The sequence below is a fragment of the Tenrec ecaudatus genome, chromosome 1, assembly GCF_050624435.1.
Source record: "Tenrec ecaudatus isolate mTenEca1 chromosome 1, mTenEca1.hap1, whole genome shotgun sequence".
NCBI lineage: Eukaryota > Metazoa > Chordata > Mammalia > Afrosoricida > Tenrecidae > Tenrec > Tenrec ecaudatus.
Window position 1 is genome coordinate 124,503,047 of NC_134530.1, and position 18,996 is coordinate 124,522,042.

General features: G+C 37.9%; 2 protein-coding genes across 3 annotated transcripts in view; one reads left to right on the forward strand and one right to left on the reverse strand.

Moving 5' to 3' along the window:
• The first annotated feature begins 660 nt into the window (after positions 1-660).
• C1H1orf146 (chromosome 1 C1orf146 homolog) lies at positions 661-7,833 on the forward strand. The gene is made up of 5 exons (XM_075540263.1): positions 661-729; positions 2,614-2,707; positions 6,237-6,405; positions 6,799-6,877; positions 7,468-7,833. Exons 1-5 carry the CDS (start codon positions 661-663, stop codon positions 7,585-7,587), a joined length of 531 nt encoding a protein of 176 aa, XP_075396378.1. The 3' UTR covers positions 7,588-7,833.
• Positions 7,834-7,974: 141 nt separating this feature from the next.
• GLMN (glomulin, FKBP associated protein) overlaps positions 7,975-18,996 on the reverse strand; it is a 37,403-nt gene continuing 26,381 nt past the window's right edge. The window contains exons 15-19 of one of the 2 annotated variants that reach the window (XM_075558419.1): positions 18,792-18,901; positions 17,831-17,894; positions 9,696-9,819; positions 8,853-8,935; positions 7,975-8,735 (exon numbers count right to left, since the gene is read on the reverse strand). In XM_075558419.1, the coding sequence (XP_075414534.1) occupies positions 8,619-8,735; positions 8,853-8,935; positions 9,696-9,819; positions 17,831-17,894; positions 18,792-18,901 (498 nt within the window). In that variant the 3' untranslated portion in view covers positions 7,975-8,618. Of the gene's footprint in view, positions 8,736-8,852; positions 8,936-9,695; positions 9,820-17,830; positions 17,895-18,791; positions 18,902-18,996 lie in introns of those variants that run through there. The other variant, XR_012786120.1, reaches the window with a different exon arrangement.

The window sequence follows — 18,996 nt, forward strand, 5'->3', positions numbered from 1 at the left end:
AGCAAAACGCTTGAAAAGTTGAGATCAGGGCTGGAGGGTTGATGGGGTAATGTGTAACAACAAAATTCTTGGACAGCATTGCTACCTTCAAAAAGTGAGCAGAAAATGAATTCCTTGTGCAAATGTCCTGATCTTTTTCTCACCAAGTTAATTTACCATTTTTAAAGAACTTCATAATAAGCTCCCTTGAATATCCTTTGCCCCTGAGAAAATCTATCAAGAAATTGCCCTTTTGGATTCCAAAAAATAGTTGTTAGCCATTTGAGCTGATTTTTCTATCTGGAATTTAACTGGGCCTGCAGATCCCCTTGGAATCTACTGTTTTGATTAAACTTTCTTTTTTTTAAAGCACCTTAACGAGCCTGAGACAAGTGTATTACTGAGGAAACTTATCTGCAGCTATCTATTGATCATAGAGACATGTTTAAACGTTTTGTGTGAAACAAGCTTGTGTATGAACTGAAACCCCCAGAAGCAATATTCTTGAACTTAACCTTTGTAAAACAACACTTTCAGTTGCTTTTAGTTTAAAAAACAAAGTAAATTTAAAGTAAATATTTTAAATGGCTTTATTAATTTACTCATCAAATGCATATTTTCGTGCTTGTAGCTTTTCATTGTCTCAGATTGGCATCAGAAGCTCCTTGGTTTCAAAGAAAGATGGCTGAAAGTGGTGAAAAGGGAATAGTGAAATGGACAACCATCATCATTATTAGCACCTCTCTGAAGGTAATGGGACATCTTGGCCAGTGTCCAACTTTTACATGTGAATGGACAATTGAGAGTCCTATGGCTTGGGGTCAGGTACCCTTTAATCCTCAAAGGGACATTCTTCTCTGCCACCTCTTCTTGCAGAGTTCTCCACTGCACTTCATTCCTGCTTCTTCTTTCTTGCTGGTTCTGAGACCATGCCTCTGCATCTGAGATGGCTCAGTTTATACCAGTGGAAGGGCAAACGGACTAATTCCCTCTATTAGAATTCCACACACCCTGTGTACATGGTCCCATCTAATCATTTTGTGGGAGTTACACAAACTGTGGATAGAAGAGCTATACCAAGCACTTTCATTTCACTATACATCTAGAATGGTGCTCGTTACAGAAGTGAGAAAATAGCCACAAATACATTTCTTTGTTCAAATATGGGAGCCTTGCTGAGGAAGGTTGCTTTTGGAAGTACGAAGTGTTAGGAGCACTAGTATCATCTTAACACAGTTCCAGGAATCTGCCTTAGTTTGGTCTCAGTCCTGTGACAGCTGGTGTACTTTTGTCGAAAGCGCTGTTCAACCTCTCACTTACCTTTCAGAATTGGCAATGCCCTCAGGATAAAAACAGTCTAAATGTTGGGCTTCGAGCTTTGAACTTCTATATAGATATTGGACTTAGAATTTTTTCACTATTCTATTCAAAAAAAAATTTTTAAGAGCCAGTATTTGCAGTTGTCTTCAGGAAGGTTGGTCTAAATCATTTTTCTAGCCATTGCTAGCAGCAATGTATAATTTTAAATTTGTACAAGAAAACTAATGGGAAAACCCTAGTTAAAAATAATCTAGGAAGGAAAGGAAGCATATATTTTATAAATAATTCCAGCTTAAGTGTTTAAAATATTAATGTTCTGTTCTGAGGCAAAAAAATTTAAATTAACCTACCAAAGGGCTCAACAGAAAGATTATGAGTATGGCGTAGGACCAGATAATGCTTTACTCTGTTGTGCATGTAGGGCTGCTATGAATTGGCACAGACTTGATAGGCCTAACAATAACAGAGAATTTTTATCTACCTTGGAGATTAGCATGCTTACATTTTTACAAGACAGGAAATAATATTAATCATTTAGTTTGCAGTGCCTTGGGCCATATGCTCTTAACTGTTGGATTGAATACAAAATGAAGTGATTTTTTAAAATGGTTAGTATTTACAAAAAAAGCCCTTGCTGTCTTCATCCATGTTCTGCAGACGCACTAAGATTTGCATTCCATTAAAGGTGTACTAGAGAAGCTGTAGTATGACCAGATTAATTAGAGCACTGGTTGTCTCCTCTGTGGTATTCTGTGTCTGGCACTCCATGTTCTATCATATAAGAAACACAGTACCACCCTCTTTCCAGTCATACATGAATGACTTTCAGACCCCTTCTCCAAGTTGTTGGTTTTATTTTTTATACATTTTTCTTACTGTAGTAAAACACATGAAACATAAAAGTTGCCATTTCAGTCACTTTAACTGTACACTTCAGCGGTATTAATCACATGTACAACTTTATGTAAACATCACCAAATCCATTTCCAAATCAAAGTTACTCTTTAAAAATGTGTGCATTTGCTCTGGAACTGATAGTCTAGATCATTTTTTTTCTGTCCCTAAATAACAAATAACTGTAGTTCATAACTTATTTCTAAGTGTACAGTGTCTCAGTAAGACAAATATTTATCTTCTCTTTTAAAAAGAAACATGTAATATCATTTCTTCAAAAGGATTGGACTAGTTTTTTTTATGATGGTATATACCACAAATCAATAGTGGTATTGTTACAAAAAGTGAGTTAATATAATTTTTTAAGTTACCAAGTTATAATCAGGTTAAAAGCTTGTATTTCTGAAAATATTTTTAAAGAACTGTGAAGTTGCAACTGCACTAGAAAATCAACGCCACAAGATCCGGTATTCAGAGACAGTGGAAAATGGAGCTATTGTATTTCCTCGATCTGGTATGGTATATTTGTTATTTTTATTTCGTTTTCCTATAAAATATGTGGGTATACATTCTAATGATTTTGTACTTCTTTCACCAAGTAAAAGGTTAAGGTCTTTTGCTACTTTATACATGTTGTACTACTAAATCTTTATAACAAACCTAACAAATCTTTATTATCTCCATATTACAGATAAGAAATTTAGGTTCAGAGAAGTTATGTGAACTGTCCACGTTCACTTAGTCTGTAGTTACATAATTGCTTTCTTCAGTTTATCTCTCTCCCAAATCTTTAAAAGAGCTCCAAGAATTCAGTCAGATCCCATTGTTGAGCCATCGTGATAGGCTTTACAGTGTCTGACATCCCAGAATATGCCTAGTACATTAATTTATACAGTAAGTCATGCTGTAGCAGAAAGTTTTCTTCAGGAAGGAATAACTGAAGAATTCCTTAAGACTACTTTTTTGGATATCTTCTAAAAATAATAATATGGAAAACCCCTTTTAAATATAATTAATCTTTTAACTACAGTTAATCTTTTGACAAGTGCCGTATTATAAAGAAAGAATAGTTACCAACCAAAAGCGATTTGTTTAATAATCCTACTATTTAGAATTCATTTCTTTTAGGGGCTACAGAGCACTTCAAAGGATTACCTACTTTATTCTGTGGTCTAAGAATTTTGTTAGGGAATTTATTCCTTCCTATTAGTACTAATTTCCACCACTTGTCTGTCAATTACTGTGGTGGCTTGCATGTTGCTGTGATGTTGGAACCTATGCCACTGGTATGGTATTTCATATAGTAACAGGGTCACCCTCCGTGAACAGGTTAAGTGGAGCTTCCAGAGTAAGAAGAAACTGGGAAGGAGGAATTAGGTTGTCCACTTCTCAGGAATTAACCACTGAAAATGTTAATAGCCTGGCAACATTGTTATATGTGGTGTTAAAAGATAGAATTAGAGTATACCCTTTGAGGATTATCGACAAAAACTATGAATAACAGGAGAACATTGTCAGTTACAGTGCCAAAAGTGAGCCCTTCAGGTTGGAAGGCACTGAGCAAGCGCGGCCTTCTCTATGAAGTTGGCTAGAGTAATGTGGATGGAATAAATAAAGCCTTTGGACTCTCACTTGCTGATGGGGCAAGAAATAAAATAAGAAAACAGCCAATATCTATTAATCATTGGAAAATGAAATGTACAAAATATGAATCTTGGACAATTGGAAGTTGTCAAAAGTGGGAGACATTGATATCCTAAGCATTAGGGAGCAGACATGGACTGGTCTTGGCCATTTGGAATAAGACAGTTATCCAGCTAACTAGGCTGGGAATGACAAATTCAAGAAGCCTGGCATGACATTCACCATCAAAAAGAACATTTCAAGATCTACAATGAAGTACCCCAGAGTGTGTGAAAGGATAGACACCTATAAGGAAGCCTAGTTAATATTACCCAAATGTATACACCAATCACTAAAGCTGGTAATGAAATAAAGGATTATACCAATTTCTTAAATCTGATATATTCATCAAACATGCAATCAAGATGCACTGAAAATTCTTGGTGATTAGAATGAGAAAGTCAGAAACAAAGGGGAAGGAAGTTTAGTTGGAAATGTCCTTGATAGAAACACAGCTAGAGGTCACAAGACTAACAACTTCCTCATTGCAGATATATTTTTGCAACGACATAAATGGCAACTGCATACATGGACTTGCTAGATGGAATACACAGGAATCAAATTGACATTTGTGAGAAGAGATGATGGAGAAGCCCAGTATTAACAGCCAAGGGCCTACTGTAGAACAGACCCTCAATTGTTCATATGTAAGCTCAAGTTGAAGAAAATTAAAACAAGTCCACGAAAGCCAAGATGACCTTCAATATATCCCACCTGAATTTTGAGAACATTTCAAGAACCGAGTGGACACATTGAACACTAATGACAGAAGATCTGATGAGCTGAGATGACATCAAGGAAATCACATGAAGAAAGTGAGAGGTCATTAAAAGGGCAAGAAAAGATTGCGGTGACGTCAGGAGAGACTCTGAAACTGGCTTTTGAACATAGACTAGCTAAAGCAAATAGAAGACATGAAGTAAAAAAGCTGACTAGAAAATCTCAAAAGGCAGCTCTAGAAGACGAAGTATTACAATGAAATATAGAGACATAGAACTAGAAAACCAAAATGGAAGAACCTGCTCAGTAGATATCAAGCTGAAACCACTACAGTAATTTAGCCCCCTTGAGTGGCAATGCAGAAAGCATCAAAAGAAGATGCAGGAGGAATGCACGGGTTTACTATAGCAAAAAAGAACTTCAGCTGTTTCAAGTAGCACATGATCAACAACTAATGGTCCTGGACGAAGAAGTCCAAACTGCACTGAAGGCATTAGCAAAAAACCAACTGAAAAATACCAACTGAAAATGTTCACCAACTGGTGAAGGACTGGAAGTACTCACTCACTCCAAATTTCCAAGAAATTTGGAAGACAATTAACTGGCCAATTGAATGGAAAAGATGTATATTTATGTACATTCCAAAGAAAGGTGACCCAACAGATGTGGAAATTACAGAACAATATCATTAATGACCACAAGGCCATCAGTTCAAAACCCCCAGCTGCACCGAAGATGAGGCTTCAGGTTTCCATGATTTACAGTCTGGGAAACCCATAGAGGCAGGTCCATTATGACCCACAGGGTTGCTATGAGTAGCCATCAACTCAGTGGCAGAGAGTTTGGTTTTGAGATGATTAATATATGCAAGTAAAATTTCGCTGAGGATCATTTAACAATGGTTGCAGTAGTACATAAATAGTTGCCAGAAATTCACAGCAGATTCAGAAGAGGACATGACACATTACTAATGGATCTTGGCTGAAAGCACATAATACTAGAAAAATGTTTACTTGGGTTTTATTGACTATGCTTTGGCATTACACTGGACCATAAGAAACTATGAACACTGAGGAGAATGGGAATTCTGTCGCACTTCATTGTCCTCATGTGGAACCTATACATGGGCCAAGAGGCACTTGTATGAACAAAAACAAGGAATGCTGTGTGTCAGGATCGTATCCTTTTACCACACTTAATTCAATCCATATGCTGAGTAAATAACCTGAAATACCAGACTGTATGAAAAAAGGACATCAGGATTGGAGGAAGGCTTGTTAACCTGCCATATGCAGGTGACACAACCTTGCCTGCCCATTCTGCCGGGCACAGGGCTGCTCTGAAACCTATCAACAGCACGGAACAACCCGAGTAGTTGCTGAAGAGACCTGGGTGAGACAGTAGTTAGGCACCTACTTGGACGCTGCCCTAGGGTGGTAGTTTGAGCCCTCCACCCAGGGAGAACGCTGTGATGGCCTATTTCCTAAGGATGCCAGCCTTGGAAACCCCACAGAGGGCTGCTCTCTGGCCTGCAGGGTTGCTGTGAGTTGGAACCATCTTAAGAGCAATGGGCTTGGATTTAATCTGTACAAAAGTGTTATTTTGTTATTTACCACAAATAATATATTCAACTTCCCTAGGAGTTGCGTTTTTACTGTTGGATGCTAAAGAATGTCTTATGTCAGCTGAAGAAATATTTATAGCCAAGATTGAGAAATTCATAAACATTCACCAAAATAGTTTTTTGGTCCTATGTGCTGCCTTCCATGGGCTGGAGGAATGGAATCTGATGTTCAAGATTCAGCAAAGGTATGGAAGAATGTCACCTCAGATATATTTTTCTGAAATTATATTTTGTTTGCCTTAGTTCTTAATATTTTGGACAAATGAGCTTTGTTTTGCTGGAAAATAAACAATAACGTTAACTTATTTAAGGAAGCATGGACCAAATAGCTATTTCATGAATCAGTATGGCAAGTTTTAGGTTCCTGCTGAGTTGTGGGATTCTCCTGAAGGACCTGAGCCAAAGGAACACTTCCTAGTGAAGTACTGGCTACAATGCCACCTCAGATCCTCTGGTATATGGCAGGGCAAGAAGGAATACACAAGTAATGAGTAATCGAGGTTTCTGCCTTTTTACCAAATGCTTAAGATAGCACGTTAAGTTGTGTGCTCTATATTAACTTACAAATTGCTTTTCAGATTCCTGGGTAAGAACTTTCGGATACTTCCGGTACACAACGCAGTGAATGCTATTAGTCTTATGTGTACTGTAGCTAAGGTGAGTCACCTGGAGAACACAGCACATACACGTACAGATAGATTTTTCAGTTTGATTTCATTGAGCAGGGCTGGCAAAGTCACGGTCCTCTTCTCTTGGAGAAGTTGCCATGTCGGCATGCAACTCTTTCTCCAGTCTGGGCTAAGTAACTCCAGTCTTCCGCATGCACTCCAGTATGCACTCACTGAGCCGGTGAGCTTTAAATATACATTGTATATTGATGAGAGTGCAGTCATGAACTCTGACAGAGTACAAATAGACTACTGTACGGAATGCCCCTCACCAGTGTTTTCATGCCGTCCCTCCTCCAAGGACTGTGCCCAGAGTCACCAGTCATTCTTATTCTTAAACTGGGACACATGTCCACTAAAGCAATTCTTAAGAGTATTCTAGATTTTAGTTTACATGTTTGAAATTCCGTGAGATAAGAAGTCAGGTGTTTTTCTCTTTATAATTAATACATTAGTTATAAAGTATTCATTTTTGACACATAAAATGATCCAGAGATCTGTTAAATAAGATATAGTGATGTGATTCAAAATACCTATGTACTTCTATTAATAATGTTGACAATCTGTATTCTCTTCCAGACCACCTCCAAACCATATATAGATAGCATCTGCTACAGGATGATAACAACTAAAGCTTACGTCACCGAGCAAAGCCCTGTTTGGAAGACACTGCAAAAGATAACACTGAACAGTGACTAGTTCACATCAGAGCAGTGGTTCTCAACCTCCCTCGTGCTACAACCTTTCATACACTCCTCATGTTGTGGTGACCCCCCACCCATAACATTATTTTCGTTGCTACTTCATCCCTGATTTTGCTACACGACCCCTGTGAAAGGGACACTTGACCCCCAAAGGGGGCACAACCCACAGGTTGAGAACCACTGCACTAGAGTATCAATTATAAATAAATGTTCTTTAAGGTTATTAACATATTTAAAGGAGTTGAGTTAAACTTTTTTTATATTCACTTAAAAATGTATACAATTAAAAATGTTTTTATTTTAAGCTTTGTTATATAATGCCTTTAATAATTTTAAGGAAAATATTGGAACATATAAACCTAGATATACATTCTTAATGATACAAAGTAAATTTGGTGGACAATGTTAACTAGAAATAAAAATAAGAATCTTCTGAGCCCCTTAGACTAAAGGAAAAGTCTGAAGAAAAAAAAAAAGGTTTACCGTAAGAGTAGCATTTATTTTTAAAGTGAATATTTGTACATGCTTCCGCATTGTAATTTCTGTAGGAGAAATGGTGATGAGCCCTTCCCCCAGCTAGTCTGACAGCAGGAAAGGAGAGGGAAGCTAAGAAACGCTATCTGCTTGCCCGAACTCAAAATATTATTTTCTCTTCCCTTGCACAGTGGTATGCTATTCAATTGGACACCGGGAGTTCTAAATGTAACATGACATTTGTCTGGAGGAGAAATGGTAGCAATATTTTTAAAATCTCATCATCTCTGTATGAATGAATACTACATTTTATGAATTTTGAAAGTTACAATTTTTTAAAGATAATTTTATTGGGGGCTTGTACAACCAGAATTATTTACCATGTAGACAAATTTTTAAAACCATATATTACTGATCCATTTGCTTTTAAACAAATTAATGAAAAAAGCTACATTAATTTTTCTAACAATAATGTTTACAGAATAGTCTTTTAAGTTTTAAATAAGTCATCATAGAAATATTTTACTAATTTTTATTTAGGAGGTAGATCCTTTACTTTATTGCAGTGTTTTCTTCAGAGGTAGACTTTGTTTTGATTTCAATGAGTTCTTCTACTCGAGCCAGCACACTTTCAATCAAATCAAACGTAAAGAGCGCAGAATGTAGGACCTGTGATGCCAGGAGAAATCCGTTTTAGTTAATGCTGCCTTTGAAACCGCACAGTGCAAAACAGAGAAGACTTCAGCGAGATGTGTACTTTAGAAACTTAGGAAAACGTCAGTTCACCTTGAGCTGCATTTCGGGAGGCATATTGGGAATCTCCTCTCCACACACAGTGACAGAACAAATATCTTTAGACTTCTGGACTTCTGTAAGAGGAGGAAACACCATGTCACGCTGATTTACACAACCCTGATTTCAGGAGCAAATTTATAAGTGGTTTTTGTTCACCAACTTAAAAAAATGAAGTTATTTGAGTAAGTTACTAAGTTTACTATGGAAGGCTCAGGCTGTGCTTAAACCATAAGCAAACTATCAAAATTAGATTCTGTAACATGTAAACTAATGCGGCCTTAAGTGAGTAGCATTGTATTGGCATGTATACGAAAATGAAGGATTATAACTTGTTTTATCACTATAAAATCATGCCCAATACACTAAAGACAAAATTCTTAGTAATAACTAGAAATATATTGATATGGAAGTAATCACAAGAAAACAGAATTGCTGACTTAAAAGTAATTCTGAACTTAAATTACTTTTTCATAATTTGTACAGATTTACTCTGGAATAGGATAGGGGATGGATCCAGCAAAACCAAAGTAAAGTACGGTGGTATCCAAGTAAATACACATAATGTAGTTTTATCATTAATCAGACTTGAGGTTTTAAGGTAGAATATACTTTGATGCATGTCTTTGCTAATTCAGGTTCAAGTTTAATTGGCTTATGAAGCTGCTAAGAATAATTTTCATTATAAAAAGATGATTTGGCTAGCATTTTCTCTCATTTAGTATAAATTAAATTAAGTAAAATAGTTTCTAAAAGTTCTTTATCTTGAACACATATGTGACCATTCCAAAATCTGACTTTTAGACCAAATTGGAAGTGAAATTATACATTACCAACCGTTGCTATTTTCTTGGCTGTTTTTAATTTCTGCTTCATAGTGTGCTTTTGACATATTAAGTCCTGTATGGAGTGGCTTTAAGAAATTATTTTCAATCTTTCCGAGTTCTGTCCATAATCCAGTCTATTCAGAAGAATGAATGAAATAATCAGTTATTTGGATCAGCAAATCTGTATTACTAAACATCTATTGCGCACTGAAGAAACATGAGTATGACGTGGTCCTTCCCTTTCAAAGACCTGTCTACTCAGTATTATTTGGTGCTTCACGATACATTTAGTACAACTATTTTATATAAGTACTAATCAGGACAAAAGTGTGTTTATGGCGGTATACACATTACTATACCATTTGAGTAGCTCTTAGTTTTGTGATCCTAAATTTAAAATTTTAGAAAATCATTTGTGTGAGGACAGTCCAGTCTGAAAATGTCCTCTTTCCTATAACCATCCCCACAATGCCCCTACTTTGTGTATCCTTTTCTAAACTGATTGAGACTTCCGTGGGACCTACTGTAATGGAGCCTGGTGGTGCAGTGCGTGTACATTTGGCTGAGGGTAGCTGCTCCATGGACAAAGATAAAGTCGGCTTCCAGAGGGAAGCAGAGAGACTATGAGGCAGCTCTACTCTGCCCCATAGGGCTACTCTGAGTCTGCATTGGAATCCACAAGGTTTTGAAACCATGGTAGATGGAGATTTTAACAGACCTAAGCATCCCCTCCCTCTGTCAACCGTAGTGGCTTATGGGTTGCTATGATGCTGGAAACCATGCCACTGGTATGTCAACTATCAGCAGGCCACGTATGTTAAAGGTTTCAATGAAGCTTCCAGCCCTGACCCAACCTGTGGTATTTTCAATGGCCTCATATACATATGAAAGATGGACAAGAACAAGGAAAACTGGAGGAGAATTTCTACATTTGAATTACAGTGTTGGCAAAGAATATGTTAAGTACCAAGGGCTGCTAGAAAAATGAACAGATTGGTCTTGAAAGAAGTATCATCACCAGAATGGTCCTTAGAGGCCAGCATGGCAAGATGTGGTGTCATATACTTTGGACACATTAGCAAGAGAGACCAGTTCCTAGAAAGGGTGAGAGTTGTCAAAAAAGACTTGACACAGTGGCGGCAACAGAGGGCTCAAACGCCACACCTGGGCCAGGGCGGTGTTTTGTTACATTGTACACAGCGCTGCTGTGAGTGGGAGCCAGCTCAGTGGCACCTAACAGCATCAGGACAGCTTAGAGTTACTTTGTCATCTTACAGGTATTTCTTCTATAGCCCTACAGGAAAGGAACCCAGAAGTCTTAATTCACCCAAGAGAAGAGACATTCAAGAAAGGAAAGGGAAGAAGAAATTTAGGAGTCCCAAAATTGCATTCAGAAAAACACAGCTTATTTTGACAAAGGTCCTATTCTGAGACACACACTCCTATAATACTCTGCAACAGAACCGTGATGGAAACACAGTGCCTACTTTCTCCATTGTGATGGTGAAGACCAGTCCTATGTGGCCATTGAGTGCTTGAAGCTAGTGCAGCCGAGGAGCTTTCCATTTTTAAAATCTTAATGTATTTTTATTTTGTAATCATTTTATTAGGGGCTCCTACAACTCTTCACAATCCCTACATACATCATTTGTGTCCAGCACATTTGTACATAATGTTGCCCTCATCATTCTCAAAACACCTGCTTTCTACTTGAGCCCTTGGTATTAGCACCTCATTTTTCTCCTCATCCCGACTCCCCCCTCCCCCTGTACCCTTGATAATTTATAAATAATTATTTTATCATATCTTACACCATCTGACGTCTCCCTCACCCAGTTCTCCGCTGTCTGTCCTCCAGGGAGGAGGTTATATGAAGACCTTGTCATCTGTTTCCCCTTTCCCCCTCACCCTCCCGATAATGCCACTCTCACCACTGATCCTGAGGGGTTCATCTGTCCTGGATTCCCTGTGTTTGCAGTTCCTATCTGTGCTAATGTACATCCTCCGGCCCAACCGGATGTGTAAGGTAAAATTGGGATCATGCTAGTGGGGGGGAGGGGAGGGAGGAAGCATTTAAGAACTAGAGGAAAATTGTATATTTCATCGTTGCAACACTGCACTCTGGCTCATCACCTCCCACAGCCCTTCTGCAAGGGGATGTCCAATTTCCCCCAGATGGGCCCTGGGTCCCTGTTCTGTACTCCCCCTCCTTCACAATGCTATTAAAATCTTAATTTAAATAGTCACTTGTAGCTAAATCTGTATTGGATGCCAATTTAGAGTCTTTTATTAAGACCTTGGTTATTTTTCATTATAATACTGTATTCTTATATCCAGTCCATAGTCAAAGCCTCAGAAAAACAGATACCAAAATTAGGGTAAAGGAAATGTATTACATACTCTGCTCAGCATAATTCTATAAACTTTTAGCATGACTAAAGGTTTTAGAAACAAAGGTATGAAGAAGCTGGGAAAACAAGACTCTCATCCCACGCTTGCATCAGGTTATTAGTTCTTAAAAAAAACAAACAACTAAAAAGAAAATCCTTTTATGATACCATATTAATATCTCAGGGGAAAAGTAACCTAAGGTTTTAAATATACAGTCAGACCTGTGACTTCTGGATATACAAGACTGAGCTCTGTCAGAGATGAAAAACTCAGCTATTTTCTACAAAGGGGACACTAAAGTAGTTAAGACATGGAAAACACGGCAGCCATGTCAAGTTCCAGCTCTCAGAGGGCTCACTGAACAGGTCCTCCTGACTTTACAGGGTATCTTGAGTTACAATGAGCCACCCTCACAATGGTCACTTTTGACTTACATACCTAATGTTAGCAAGAGTGTTTCATGGAAAAATTTTTGGAAAAATTCCATTTTTCTATAGTTTTGAAGCCATCTCATATGTACTACATACAGTGTTGCAGCATTAAAAATAATTTAGTACAGTCATCAGAGAATCGGGGACTATTTGTATAGGATTAAAATCCTGACATGTTCACAAACATCCACTGTTCACCCAAATACTGATGTGTTCCCCAAGTACTAATGTCATACTTCCAAAATCTTTTCTAAGGTTTAACTACATTTCCAGTTCAGTGCAATCTAGCTCAGGAAAGGAGAGCCTAGGCAGCACGTGGCACAATTACATGTCCTGGCAGAACTCAGAGTAAAGTTAAAAATCACAATGAATAAAAAGGAGCAAATAAGTTCCAGTACCCCCTTCCTAATTTGCATACGTCTTATTTGTGATGACATAGTGCAGAATTTCTATTACTTAAAACATTAAGGGGCTTCAATTGCTTGAAGTCATTTGACTACAGAAATATTACACACGCAATACTTTTCAATTTTGAGGTAACAATTTAAATGAAAACTGCAAATACAGCTTATAGAGAATCATACCTATAGCGAGAGGGGGGGGCAGTTGACCCTTTAACAACCTGGGTTTGGCCTGTGCGGCCCACTTACACTCGGGTTTTCTCCCTCCCCCCCCTACTGCAGAGAGCTCAAGGGTACCTTCTGTGATGCTAACCTCTGAGAGCAGTCCCTCCCCCACTAGGCGAGGGTGGTGATGGGAAAGTGAGGGACTAGCAATTAGAGAAAGGGAACTGCTCACTCACATTATTAGCATCACAGAGTTTTAAGCCGATAATTCCCAACACGAGCTCATCATAGTGGCAATGAATTTTTAAAATCCACATGTAGTGGGCTCCCACAGTTCACACTTGGGCTGTTCAAGGTTCAACCACAAATTATAAGTGGATTTTTGACTGCATGGGAGAGAAGCACCCTTACCCTAGCATTTTTCAAGGGTCAATTGTGTGTACATGTGCGTGTATACATACACAATATAGAGGTTGTTTCTAAAGGAAAAGAAATGCATGTACTTGCACAATTCCTAATTTTTTATTTTTGTAATCTTAGATTTTTCCTGATCCTGCTTTTACTCTACATATTTCAATTACAAATTATTTAGAGGAAAATGGGCAGGCAGATGAATAGAAAGAAAAATGATAATGGGCTGTATTAGAAAACAATTGCTACAATTACAAAACTATTTTTAAAGATTCATCAAATATTAGATCGTATTAGACATAAAAATTAAGTTGGGTTTTACCAGTAGTTAGCAGCACAGTTACACTGTATGACAAGAAAAATGTAAACAAGCGAAGTGTGAAAGAAGGAACAATTTAAAATTTAAGCAAAGACATAAACATAATGGAGTAGGATAAGGAGACTAATGACTTGAAAATAAGTCAGTTGACAGTAACTCAAAATAAAAGGGAAAGAAATGGATTATTAAATTATGGATCATTTTGTTGACTTGGCTTTTGAATGGCTGTGTTATTTGTGTTATTTAATTTCCTTTTACACCTGGTTTTTCATCTGTCTAGTTTCCCTCTCATCACACTTAATTGGCCCAAAATAGGTACCAGTAGCTTTCTGAATAGAAGTCCTCACAATTCAGCGTCAGCAGGGAATCATTTTATCTCCCCAACATACAGCAAAAATTTCTAAAATCTTAAAGAGTTTTCATTTTTTAATAAGTGGGCAGAACCAGCACTCATTTATGCTTTATTATATACAAGTCAATGACATTGTGAAGCAACCACCATGACCTAATTCTAAGTTTTTCCTTCACCTTTAGTAAGCTCAGGTGTCTGATCAGTGAGTTCCCCTTTCCTCCTCCATCTGCCTTCCCTGGTAACTAAGCATTGTTACCTTGCTATTGCACGTCCCAAAATGCTCATTACAACAGAATACTATACACTGTCGAAGAACAGCGATGCAAGGGTGAATATCTCATGACATGGATGAATTTAGAGCACATTACACTGAGTGAAGTTGGTCAATCACAAAGGGGCAAATATTATACAAAGCCTCTGTCAGTATGTGTGTGTGTGGGGGGGGAGGTACCGGTGGTGCCGGCAGGAATTGAGGTTTTCGTGCCAGAAGAAACAGACTTTGCTAATTACCAGGATGGGATGGGAAAGAAAGGAAGGGGACGTTCAGGCTAGAAGGAGATGAGAAGCAATTAGAAGGGAATGAGAATAAGATAAGCCACGGGGAAATTTGTTAAATTGTTGAATAAATCCCCACCTAATTCATAATAAAGTTTTTAAAACTCATTTAAAATATAAAAATAATTTTTCCAATCAATAATTATCTATGTAATTTTTACCAAATATTAAATTTCTTTGTAAACATTAGTATACCACTCATTATTTTTACCTTCCAGAGGGAAATAAAAACTAAAATATACTTAAAATGTTCAAGTTTGATGAAGAGGCACTCCTGCCTCAAAATCATCGAGTTTGTAACATTTTATTAATACATTTATCCAATAGATAATGAGGGAGAGATAGCTACACAACAAAACAAATAGAATATAATGTTAGCAGCAGAATCTAGGCGGTGGTAGTAAATGGGTGATCACTGTAAAATTCTTTCAACTTCCAAGTTCAAGAAAACCAGTAAAGTGCTCTTACAAGCTGGCTGTAACCTTTCCTTTCCCATAAAATGTCCAAGCCCAATAAAACTGAAGCATTATCTGTGGATACTACAGCAGAGATTGTACAATAAATTTGTTAAAACTCAGTGAACATACACTCAAAATAAGTACATTTCATTATATGTCAACAAGTACTTAATACGTACTGCAATATTAATGGGACAGACATTGAGATCTGCAGAGTCCCTTTGTAGTGCAGTTGGTGAATGTGCTTAGCTGCTCACCAAACCAAAAGATTGGCAGTTTGCGCTCACCCAGAAGCACCTTGAAAGAGAGACCTCCGATAATCCCCAAATCAGCCACTGAAAATCCTTTGTAGCCGGGTTTTATTGTGGAGGATGGAGTTTCTGTTTGTGGTGATGGAAAATTTGCAGTTATTAAGGCTAGCAACTGCACAGCTGATTCATGGAAAACTGATGTCAAGTTGTATGCTTGTAAAAAATTTTTGAAGCACTATGTAAAATATAGATGCAAAAAAAGAGCAGTCGCTGATGCCGCCTATGTGCAACCAAACACTATGGCATTTGGATTCTTGGCTTGGAGGGTCAGGGTCATAGTTCCATAGACCATCCCAGTTAACTGGCACACTACCATTTTTAGTGCTTCTGTCCTACTGGTCTGTTGTGTAGTTCTGGGGGCTTAAAAGCATACAAGCAGTCATCAAAGGAATAAAAACTGGTCTCTATTTACTTGGAGCAGCGAAGGGGAGTCAAGAGGAGGAGGAGGAAACGGAATGCATGGCCAATTGCATGCGCCTGGAGACCAGAAGAACAGGGTGGTGTCCAGTTGCCACTGCTGAACATTTTGACCAAAGATTCTAGAGAAGAGTCCCGATCAAAGCGGGGGAGGGCGGGTGGAGAATGGCAGAACAGAATTTCAAACTTTCAAAGAATCTAGCCATTTTGGAGTTACTGGGCTGGATAAATCCCTGAAACTACTGCCTTGAGATAACCTTTAAATCTTAAACCAAAAAATATCCCCCAAGTCCCCGTTAAATCTAACAATAATTTAGCTCACTTAATAATGACTCTCTGCCTTGAGCAGTATGTTCTTTTAAAGACCTGTCTATGTGGAGTCAACGTGACAAGAGCAACCTACAGGACCGGCTGGAAAGCTTGGTGGGAAGAAGAGTTTGGAAAAGGAGGGTGAGTGGTTTCACAACTCAGAACTGTAATCCGTGTAACTGAACTGTCCACGAGGAAATGGTTACTTTTGTTTATGCTTCACTGTGTGCTATTTTCAAAAAAGAAAATCCGACAGAACACACTTCTACTGTGACACCCATCAGGATTGCCGGAGTGAGCGCAACTAGTACACTGGGGACCCACAGTTTACCTTTAAATACGTTTTAAAAGAAGGCAGATTGATACAGGGTAGAGATGCAAACGTGACCAAGTAAGTGGGGTAAAATGTTAATGACAGGATTTAGGCAGTGGGTAAATAGATGGTCATTGGAAATTTCTTTCAACTTTTTGTACTTTGGAAATTTTCACAATAAAATGTAGAGGGAAACCGCTGCGGCACAGAGTAAGCACTAGTCAACACCAGCAGATATAATTTGGGGCTCAAGAGGGATGAATTGGAGTTTAAGTCACTAAATTTATTAAATCTAGAGAGAATAAAACTTTTCCCCCATAAACTTAAGATTACTTAAGAAAACAGTTAATTGGCATCTTATGTAAAAATTACTTTCACTCTTTTTATTACTTTCTAAAAAAACGAAACAAACAACACATTGTGATTCATTTAGTTAATGGAGCTGACATATAGAGGGAAAGCAACTATTAGAAGGTGGTAGGTACAGAGAAGATAAAAAGCAAATATAATTTTACTGGATGACAAATCTCCCTCAAATAGTTTTCTATTTATTGAGTATCTCTAATGGTGTGCTATTTAAAAATTCCAACTTCCTACGCATTATCCAAAAGGTGCTATTAACAAATTCAGTAAGACTGCAGCACTTTAATTTGTCATGTCTGATGAAGCAATATGAAAATATCAGAATAATGTTATATGTAAGTCTTAAAATTAAGAGTTCTAGATAGAATCAAATTAGCAGAGCATTAAAATATACGTTGCATTAAAAAAGGTGAATTAAATTGGGACATACTACAGGGCTAAGCAGTGGTCACAGCTACAGAGCAGAGCTACAGTGGGGAAGGGAAGAGAAGTTGGAGGTAAGGGCTCCTGGGAATTAATGTGAGGTCAATGGCACTTTCCCAACCCTACGAGCTTTGAGGGACAGATTGCTAACTTCAAGGTGCGCATCTCAAACCCACCTGCAGCTCCATAGGAGAAATAGACTATTTGCTCCTATAAATATTGATAGCCTTAGAAAGCCTATTTAGGGTCACTATGAATTGGAGTTATAGTCTTAGACACTCAGAGGTACAGTTCTACCTTGTCCTATAGGGTCACTATGAATCAGCATCGATTCAATGGCAGTGACTGAGTGAGATGAATTGGAATGGACTCAATGGTAGCGGTTTTGGAATTTGGGTTTTCCCCAGTCTTTGAAGCTGGGTAAAATATAAAATACTGGCCTAAATAGGGTATTTATCAAGAAAATCTGACATATTCTTTATGCATTTTCAATATACTCTATTGCTTTTTTAAAAAGTTCACTTACTTGATTGTCATTTTCATTATCTTTGATAATCAAATATCTCAATAAATTTAATGAAGCCATAATCCTGTTAATTAAAAATATATAATTTGTTACTTACAGTTTCATATCATCAACAATTTTAAGGAATAAGTTAAAACCTGTAGTTTATTTATGGAATTATATTTGCCATTAGAAATTATTCTCGTTAGAAGTTCTTCGGCCCCCAATACAATAATTTAAAAAAAAATAATAAAAAGCTCTTCGGGAGTATTAATAACTTTTCTTCTCCATTTATGTTTACAAAATACAATTGTGGAAAAGACTACGACCCCCTTTTTACCCCAAGGAAGCTTTGTTATTGTTAATATCCGAGGCTGTCCTTGCTTGCTTTCTGAATTTTAAGATTACTTTTACAAAATGCGTACAGCCATTTTCTTAACATCAATTCATTATACTGAAAGAAATTACAGGCTCTATGCGAGGGGTGGGGTGTGGGGGGAATGATGCTCTAGAAAACAGAATAAAAACAAAGTTCTTTTACTTGCACATCTTTATGTGCTCTAATGGATGTTGGCTGTGCACCGAGGGGACTGTACCAGTTGTTAGTCACTCTTCTGGACAGAATAATTTTTTCTGGTTTGATTTTACTCATTAGCTCGCTCGTGCGTTCTCTCTCCCTCTCTCCCTCCCTCCCTCACTGCCATTGAGTCAGTGCTGACTCACAGCAACACCGTGTGGGTTTCCTAGACTGTTTTATGGGAGTAGAAAGGCCAGTCTTTCTCACAAGGTTTCAAACTGCTGACCATGCAGATCGCAGCCCAACATGTAACCACTACACCACCAGGGCTCCTTACTCATTAGCTTGTAGCTTAAATATGACAATATTTATCTAGTTTTATAAATTGTCTACATAGCATAGCATCCCAGGAAAACCTTTTTAAAGTAAGGGACTTTACTTTGGACTTAGTGATGGTGGCCTCACCTATCTGAGTTTTGCAGAAGGTCCGTCTCGGCGCCCTCTGGGAGAATGAGCACCAAGTCTAGGAGCGAGACCAGCTGTGGCCCTGCGAACCACTTGTCCGAATGTGGCCTCTGAAAGAAAAAGAGAGTCGTGTGTTTTTCTAAACTGTATGACTAAAAACCAGCTGTTACGCATTTCCTGTCCAGTATGGAATAGTGGTAGTCTC

What these genes read in the sequence shown, in the direction of transcription:
- C1H1orf146 (XM_075540263.1), top strand. Translation starts at nt 661, where the DNA reads ATGGCTGAAAGTGGTGAAAAGGGAATAGTGAAATGGACAACCATCATC. An exon ending in TTATTAGCACCTCTCTGAAG is followed by an intron (nt 730 to 2,613) that starts GTAATGGGACAT and finishes ATATTTTTAAAG; the next exon opens with AACTGTGAAGTTGCAACTGC. An exon ending in TTATGTGTACTGTAGCTAAG is followed by an intron (nt 6,878 to 7,467) that starts GTGAGTCACCTG and finishes ATTCTCTTCCAG; the next exon opens with ACCACCTCCAAACCATATAT.